The sequence below is a fragment of the Populus nigra genome, chromosome 9 (genome assembly GCF_951802175.1).
Source record: "Populus nigra chromosome 9, ddPopNigr1.1, whole genome shotgun sequence".
NCBI classification, from domain to species: Eukaryota; Viridiplantae; Streptophyta; class Magnoliopsida; order Malpighiales; family Salicaceae; genus Populus; species Populus nigra.
In genome coordinates, this window is record NC_084860.1 from 5,904,259 (window position 1) to 5,914,221 (window position 9,963).

Sequence of the window (9,963 nt, forward strand, 5' to 3'; positions counted from 1 at the left end):
AAGAAAAATAACATGTAAATAATTATTTTTAAAAACCAGCACAATTCAAAAAAAAATTGTTGTTGAAAAGGGCGTTTCCTCAAAAGCAATATGCTTTTCTCAACAATATTTTCTTTTGAAATACTTTTATTTTTTAATTATAAAAAAACATAATTTTTAAATAGATTTTCTACAAAAATTGAAAATCTAGTTTTTTTATTGTAGAAAAGATGAAATTGGTTTTAAAATATATTTTGTATTTAACCAAAGCTTTTTTTTTAATTTATTTAAAAAATCATTCAAATCCTTCTTAATAAGAAACACTTGTAATTAAGAATCCCATTCTTGCTAAATTGTCCCCTTGATTTTTTTCTTTAATTTTACAAAAGAATGAATATATTTTTTTAATTCAAAAAAATAAATAAGTTTTTTTTCTTATAAAATTTGTCTACAAATAGGAAAAAGACATGCATTCATTCAATCCACACACATCCATATTTTTACATGTAATTTGAGCAACCCATATAATTCTAACACGCTAAAGTAATTTATTTCTTTAAACACAAAATAAAAAAAAATAAAACGTTTTGTATGTATTAGGTTTAAAGCAAAAGGTAAAGAATCCTAAAGTTTAGAATCTAATATCTACCTTTGTGCAAGTAAAGTCTATCCTTAAATTTGTTTATAAATCAAATTTATATTTGGTTGGATTAATAACTAATGTAAAAAAAAAAAAAAAACCCTCACGAATTGATACCTTTGGATTAATAACTAAGAAAGCCTTTTATTACTTCAGCGTGTTGGAATTCTATGGTTGCTCAAATGCTTGAACTATGTCTTGTCATCCATCAATCCAAATTCACAGATTTAAGAGGCAAAATTCATGATTCCACGACCATTAATCTTCTCAAGCTCTTTCCGCCATTACCATTTTCAAAACCAAGAAAACAAAAAGGGCAAGGAAAGAGAAGATTTTGAACATCAACAACTCAAAGCCTGCAAGAGCGGCCAAACGGATCATACACAGACGACGGACTTCCCATGACCACCACACTTCCCTAGTAACTTCCCCATTAAAATATACATAGAAAAAGAAACCGATGAAATTAGAGACATGCTACGACAAGTTAGCTAGATCAAAGACCCCCACCTCGAGGCAATTCTTTCATCTGACAGTGCTGGCAACAGCATAAGCCCAAGACTTGAGATGCTCTTTCATGGCCATACCATCATTTAATGGTGGCATCTTCACCTGATGCTGTAGCTGTCTTCCAAACATCCCATGCCGCCATGTTTCCCTGTCATCAAACACCCCAAACCCATTATCTAATCTGTAACAATGGCGACTCCTGTCAAAGCCCAAGTCAAGCTCTCCCAGTATCTTTCTCTTGCTTCTCTTCCTCCTTGGCCTTCTCTTTCTCTTCTCTTCTTTCTTTGTTGGCTTCGGGATTTCCACCTCTTCAGTCTTGACAATTGCCTCAATATCCCCATCATGTTCTTCAATTTCAGCTGCAAAGTCACCACATTTGGCGCATTTTGGGGTCAAAAACTCGTGTTTCGGTGAGTACTCATCGTGATTTTGTAGGCTAGTTTGGAGAATTGAGCTCGTGGGTTGTGTTGATTCTTCTTTGATCTCGTTTCCAGCATGTAGAGTTCTTGATGAGACCACATTGGTGAAGAACCATAGAGATTCTAAGCTCTGTATAAGCCGAGAACAGTCCATGGTCATGAGAAACAAAACCAAAGAGCAAAGACCAAACCGTGGTTTCACAACATAAAACAAAGGGAATTTGTTTATTTATTTATTCAAGCGAAGAGAAGATAAGACCTTTGCCAAATATATAAATATATTTTTATGGTTTGGTCGGATTTAAATATTCTATTTGTTTTTTAAAATATTTTTTATTTAAAAATATATTAAAGTAATTTTTTTATTTTTTTAAAATCTAAAATATTAAAATAAAATTAATTAAAAAATTAAATTAAAAAAAAGCAAATTAAAACTCAATAACAAACACCCTATTTAATTAAAGAAACTAAATATTTTACCTGTGTTTTACCATTGGTTAGATATATTTTTTCTTAACAAAAAACTTTATAAGAGATATCAATATTAATTTTTTAATAAATAAATAAAATAAATATTATATTATTTTTTTATGAAAAAAGCAACTATTCTACGTATGAAAAATACTTAGAACTAATATAAATGTATTTATTATCTAAATATAAATAAAAATAAGATTAAGATTAATTTTTTAAAAAGTAAAAATAAAAAATATATATTATTTTTTAAAAATAATATCATACATAATAAAACTTGTGGGATTAACTTGGATGATAAATTTAATCAGATTTAATATTTTTTTCCCTTAAATTTATAGTAAATATTATAGTCAACAGTGAAACATGAGTGAGTGAAATTTACAGCAACACAATATTCACCTCACACATTTTGTTTCCTTATATATATATATGAAAGAATAATGCATTCATAATAAATCGTGAGAGGATTAACAGTTCAGCTGCTTAGTATTCAGCCGCTTTATATATATATATATATATATATATATATATATATATTAACAAATATACTAAAAAGCGTGGGGGATTTACTGTTCCTCCACACACAAAACACTGTGGATTACAACAGTAATCCATAGTGATTTTTCTTTTTCTTTTTTCAAATTTTTTTGTTCAACTTTCTTATTTTTTCTTTTTTTTTTCATTTATTTTTTTTCCAAAATTATTTTTGTTGATTTTACCTTTTAAATATTGACCTGGTTAAAATTTTTGCTTTGTAATTTTTTTCTTTAAAATACTGTAGATTGTTGTAATGTTTTTTCACTTAGTTTTCTATTTTATTTCTTTATATTTGTCGATTTTTTTAATATTGGCGAAAGCACTGTATCTTTCATCACAAAACACTGTAAATTACTACAAATCATTTTGTTCGGTCTTTAAGTTTTGGATCACCAACACAACTTTTTTTTTCGTCAGTGTGGGGGATTTACTGTTCCCCCACACACAAAACACTGTGGATTACAACAGTAATCCACAGTGATTCTTCTCCCTTTTTTTTTACTTCTCCCTTTCTTTTTTTTTTCTTTTTTTTTTCAAATTTTTTCAAATTTTTTTGTTCAACTTTCTTATTTTTTCTTTTTTTTTTTCATTTATTTTTTTTTCAAAATTATTTTTGTTGATTTTACCTTTTAAATATTGACATGGTTAAAATTTTTGCTTTGTAATTTTTTTCTTTAAAATACTGTAGATTGCTGTAATGTTTTTCCACTTAATTTTTCTATTTTATTTTTTTATTTTTTAAAATTATATTTGTCGATTTTTTTTAATATTGACGAAAGCACTATATCTTTCCTCACAAAACACTGTAAATTACTACAAATCATTTTGTTCGGTCTCTAAGTTTTGGATCACCAACACAACTTTTTTTTTCGTTATGAAATATTTGCTTCATCATGCCTTTAATTTCTATTACTTATCTAGCGCTGGTTCACAATTATAACACTATCAAATACATTTATTTTATAAGCCCGCAGCAGCACACGGGCATGTAATCTCGTGTGTGTGTGTTTATATATATAAGGGGAAAATAGGAAAAACACTGTGGAATTAGATAGTGTTTTTGACAACTGTTTAGATTATAGGTAACAATGGGACAGCGACGTTATCGTTTTGTAATTTAGATTGAGCAGTGGAGACGAGACGTGAATTAATTTAATGTATACGAGGAGGGGTGATTTGGTATTTTGGTATAAAAGCAGCAACTCAAAAGCCAGTGGGCGGCATGGGTAGTTGCGATGGCACTGGAGAGAAGGAAAAAACAAACGTTTCACCCAACGGTCTTAAAACAACGTGCATGGTAAGCTGCCAGTCAGTGCTCTGTAGCTACAGAAATGGGTTCTTGGCCGTGGTGGTGGTTGTTGCCTTTAGATATTCTTATTGTTTTTTAAAAATTATAAATTGTAATTCTTTAAAATATATAGAAGAGGCTGTCGAATTAGTTTTTAAAATATTATCAAATACTTCAAAATTATAGTCATAGCTGAGCTAAAAATCACAACCACAGTTAAATTGATAATTCCAAATAATATATATATATATATATATATATATATATATATATATATATATATATATATATATATATATATATAAAGAATGAATAAAAAAAACTTACATCTATAAATACTGCTATTATTGATTGATGTGGTTATCAATAGAACTAGACTGTCAATATATTTCCAAAGAGTTTAAAAAGAATTACCGCAAGTATCACTATTATTATTAACGCACCAATAAAATTACAGATAATATTCTATAGGTGATATATTATATTTGCTGATACATATGCCGACGGAATAAAACGGGTAAATTTTTTTAACGAGCTTTATCCATCTGTAAATTCATTGGTATATTTATTACTGACAAACTTACTAACAGTCTATAAATTACCTACAAGAGTTTTTTTCATAGACTATTTTTGTCCGTAAGTTTTTCGGTAACATATGTATCAATAGACTATTAGTGTAAATACTGACAAAAATTTCCGTCCATAAAACTGTTAAATTTAATAGTATATCCGGTTGAGTAAAACATATATATTGATTAATGGATATGTTTATGGATGAGTTTAAACAAGTTTTATTTGTTTTTAAAGTATATGGGCTTAACATTGCTTAGGTTCTGAAGATCATAATACTTTGTATTTCTCCTAATTATTTTTATGTGTGATTTTATGACTATTTAGAACTAAGTATCAATAGCTAATTAATTGAGATACACACTCGATTTATATAAGCAAACAATGACAATACGACACGAGGGATACAAATTCTATATTTTGACTTGTTAATAATCATGATAATTGATTGGTTTAGTTTATATATAAATTTATATTAATTAGGATGATAGTTACTCGTAGCCAAGGCAAACTGTAAGCAAAGCCTAATTTAAGTTTCGGGCATCTCTTTTCTTGTACATTAATTAAATTGCCACATATGACAACCGATCGAGTGGATATATAGTGGTCATTTCAAGTGTATTTGGCCACATATCATGAGTGACTAAATTGATAAATATAAAATGAAACGGAAAATAAAGAGATTAAATTTATTGAAAGAAAAAACATGGTTTTTTTAGGCCAAGAATTCTCATTGAAGAAGGAAATTAAAGATATGTTCTTTTGTAAATAGTCTTGGATTTTGTTAAAGAGTAGAAGGGTGTATTCAAAATTTATTTTGTTTTTTAATCTTTTTACTTTATTAAGATTAATTAGTTTGGTGACAAAAAATGGGATATATATACATACAATACTTTAGAAATAAAAATAAAGTTTAGTCGGAGGATTCTCTTTGAGTATTACAAATCTTAACGGTCATAGACTTTGTCATATATTAGCAATTTGGGTAAGTGTAATTGCATCATTTAGGATTTGCATAAGACTTGTGTCGAGATAAATTCCAAAATATACCAGTTTGAATAAAAAAAATATGATTATAGAATGAATCATCAAATAAGATTTAAATCAGTATAGTTAAATACGTAACTATTAGTCCTTAATAGAAATTTATCACATATCAAAGCATTTTTATCTCTTAAGTTTTCATAAATTTAGGAAAGACCGCGAATGCTTCAAATTAATAATCTAATTTGATGACTAGAAACATGCTTTTAGTTTGCATGAGCTTCACTGACTTCACACCTAACAATCTCACACAATGTGATTCACGAATGACCCAAACTTTTGGTTACTTAACCCACAATGAAGATGATAACTTATCTAAAAAAGCTAAATAATTAGGTTTAGTTGAACCTTGATTCAAAGATAACCTGTAACTAAGAACTAGAGGTATTGAGTGATTACGAATGATGCCATAAGGTCAGTTATACCTTGATAAGTTGGATGTACTCTTTATCCCAACAAAAAAAAAAGAAAAGAAATTTGCTTAAACAAAACTGAATTTCATTGATGTCTAAAGGTTGCCCAAACTTGCAACAAAACAAAATATAATATAGTCCTAAGATAATAACCCTAATGGTCTCATATTAGGACTGAAAATCAAAGGACCTTAACTAAAACTATGTTGAGCACAAGTCTAATGCCTGAAACAAGTTTGAACATTAATTTTGGGTCAAAACAAACTTAACATAAATAAAAATTCTAAAACTAAAATATTATTATTCTAAATATTAATTAAAACAATAAATAAACTTTATGAAATATTTAGATTAATAAAATTTATCAAAACAACTTCCAAAACCGTATCTCCTTGCATTGAATCACTTGGAACCAATTTGAAACTTGTAAAAGAAAAAATATCCCTTTGTTTTGTCCATTAATCTTCTTTCCTTGCTTTAGAGATGTTGTCTTGAATGCTAAAGTTTTTTTCCCTTATTTAGTTGAAAGTATGCCCTACAAAATAGAAAAAAAAAGTGGTTGAAATATCTCCTTAAATAGCCTCTCATAATCTCTTTTTTGAATAAAGAAATCTTGCAAAATAAGAAAAACAACAAAAGAACCCCAAGCCTCCTGCCAACTACATCCATTCCATAATGAATAGGAAATTTTTGCAAACTATGGATGATAGTTAGTGCTATAAATGTCTCATTGTTTGACATGGAATCCTTGTAGAATATATAAGCCAACAGGTGTCATCCATGTTTTCAAGAGCATTAAGAAATTCTTGTATTGACTGGAATCTATAAAACATAAGAAAATAATGTTTCTTTAATTTTTGTACATTCTTGGTAGATTTAAGTTCTGACTTCAAACATGTTGATCTTCCTTTTCTGTTTGAACTAGTAGGCCTATCAGGGAAAGTATGAATGTCTATCTTCTAACCCAATTGGAATCTTAGCATAATTCCTTCTATAATTCTATATATATTTTAAACAGTAGATGAAAGTCTAAATAGAAAATTTGACAAGATTTGTCTAGTAACTTTGACCTTTTGAAATAATCACTTCATAAACTCTAATTGATCTTAAATTTTAATCCAATGTAAAATAATATGTCTAGAAGATCCTATAAAAATATCAATTCAATCTAAAAACCGAGTTAAAAGTTATGCTGGATAATATAAAAATAAATAATAAAAACTTTTATAATAAAATTCGATCTTAACTTTGCTCATTCTAGTCCTTGTATATATAAATATTAGTTTCTCAATTGTTACGTTTGCTTACAAAACAAAATTTTGACCAGCTCACATCAACTTGCATAAGATCCTTGGTGGTAACTTCTTTTAAGTTTAGAAATTTCAATATGTTGATTTCTGGTGAGCAAGAAATGTAAAATTTAATTGGTATCTTTATCACATAATTTCATCTTGTTTTACTAACCACCATTCATGGATGATTTCTAAGATCTTTCTCATTATAACCTAGGATAATATTAGATAAATTAGTCTGTTCAAGTTCATCTTTATTTACAAATAAAGATAATTATAATTATAATTATAATTATCTTATATTATAATAATAAAAAATAAAATGCAGCACATTACAAAATACAAAAATTATATATATATATATATATATATATATATATATATATATATATATATATATATATATATATATATATATATATATATATATGAACCCGTTAATCTGAAAATTTGCATTATATAGCAGCAGAAGCAACGGTATGAGCCCACCATCTAAGATTATCTTTCATGTCAATCTCATTGCTCAAAGCAGGAATTGCCCAATTCATCAATGGCTCCTCTTTCATTCTCTGTTCCTGAACTTCCCATGCTTCAGATAAATAAGGCCTAGAAACTGTAGGCTCATCAAGAACGGTTTCATCCTCATGTTGCTTACCAAGTCTTTGCAATCCTGGAATTATTGAAGCCAAGTTTGAATCTTTATCTTCTTCTGAGAAGACAAACCCCAAATCCGTAAACCCTTTTAGCTCTTGATATTCCAATTCTGACAAGCTCTTGCTTGTAACTTTCTTTCCTCTTCTCCTCGTAACTTTCTTTTTATGTGATTCCAGGACATATTCCTTCTCCGTTGGTGTTGAATACTCTTCTTCTGTGAAGTCTTTGCCTGAAATGATGGTGTGGAGCTTTGGTGCGCGGAGGACTGAATCTGAAGAGAAAGAAAAGCCAAAACTGAAGGTTGTATTGGAGCATAAAACTTCACTCATAGACCTTGTAATGGTCGCTGGGAGTCTTGAAATCTCTGGTTTTAGAGCCTTTTCTTGATTTTCATGATCTGGGTTTGCTTCTAAACTTGATGATTTAGGTAAAATCGGTTGTTTCTTGAATATTTCCATCTCAAACCAGTATGAATCAAAGAGCTCGATTGCTTCTGTTGCTTCCATTGATGGCGGCTATAGATGAGAACAAGAGATGAAAAATCTAGAATTTGTGTATTTGGATGCTCCTCTATTTACTCAAGATAGATAGATAGATATAGATATATAGATAGATAGATATAAACCCCTTTTGTTACCAAACTGCCCTCATGTATTCAAATATTATTCAAGAAAATAATTTGTAGTTAGAAAGTTTTCAACTGGGCCCTCGTTAAAGTATTGTAATTGTTTCTTTTATATTTTCCGAGTGCATCTGCTTTTCATGGAAAGAGAAGTGATTGGGATATGAGAAAGCTTCAACACGAAGCAAAAATAAATTATTGAGTGTGGTGCAACATACACGTGCTTGGCACCCATGGGCTCAGACGTGATTCTTGCGCATCAGCGACAGGCGCCCACCTGGTACTTGTGGGCTCAAGCCCCCAGCCTGAGCCCAAGTGTCACACGTGTTCTTATCGCCCGTGAACTTAAACACCAGGTCTAGGCCCAAACACCAAGCATTTAGAGCCTATTTGGCTCTGCGGTTGAACCTGTGTTTGAACAAATTTCAATTTTTTTTTACTAAAATTAAATGTGGTTTGTATTTTTTGGATCGTTTTGATGTGCTGATGTCAAAAATGATTTTTTAAAAAATGAAAAAACATCATTGACATGTATTTCAGCACGAAAAGCTATTTAAAAAGCAACTACTACCACACTGTCAAACACACTCTTACTTGACACCCCTCGAGTGCAGGCCACGCGCTGCCCCCATACATATTCTAATGTTTATTGGGCCTTGTTTTGTGTGTTGGACCCAACATCCAGTTCTTTGAAATTTTTTATCTACACTTCTAAGTGTACAGAAACCTTTCATGACTTACTGTATTTTTATCTCATTAATACATGTGTAAAAAATATTTGTCTCATATTATGTTTATAACATAGTTATTTGTTTCTTATTAATATATATTTAAGAGATATTTATCTTCATTAATTCTATAAAAGTAAAATGACTTTCAACCCTTTCTTTCAAGTAAGAGAATAAAGTTCATGAGGTATAAATATTTTATGAATTATTTAGATAAAGCGTTTAAAATTTTAATTCTCAGCATACACACATTGTTATCTTATAGTACCTATTATAATACCGAAACAAGAATAAAAAACTTTTTTTTAGAATTTTATGTTTTTTCTTGCATATTTATTACTTTTTTTTTTTATAAAGACACTCACTTTAATATCCAAGGGTTATCTAATCCATCAAAAAAAATCTTCTTTATAGATATTTGAATTCTTACATGTTAAGGAAAATAGGTCTAATTAGAGACATAAGCCTAGTCTCCAAAAAAAAAAAAAACCTATATTTTGAAACATCACCCGTTATTATATCTATCTAGGAGGCAATTTCAGTGATAGATTGACTAGATTGATGATCGGAACTTAGATTTACACTTGAATTAGTTGCTGTTGGATAGTTATTGTCTGTTTCAAGTCGTTCAAATGGAAGGATATATTGAACATGTGAAAACGATGTACGTTTTTTAGGTTTTATAATAAACTATACTCGTTAGGGTTTTTGTCTGAACTTGTGAAGGTAGGCTTCATTATATTGGATTTTGTCCAATTATTATATAATGGGTCTTGTAAACTTTTTAATG

The 9,963-nt window shown here is 29.0% G+C and overlaps 1 protein-coding gene across 1 annotated transcript; it reads right to left on the reverse strand.

Moving 5' to 3' along the window:
• Positions 1-7,624: 7,624 nt before the first annotated feature.
• Positions 7,625-8,329, reverse strand: LOC133703682 (uncharacterized). Its single transcript, XM_062128287.1, has one exon. It carries the CDS (start codon positions 8,327-8,329, stop codon positions 7,625-7,627), a length of 705 nt encoding a protein of 234 aa, XP_061984271.1.
• Between the last annotated feature and the right edge of the window lie 1,634 nt (positions 8,330-9,963).

Bases quoted from the DNA above. Each gene is read 5' to 3' on its own strand.
- LOC133703682 (XM_062128287.1), bottom strand. From the start codon at position 8,329: ATGGAAGCAACAGAAGCAATCGAGCTCTTTGATTCATACTGGTTTGAG.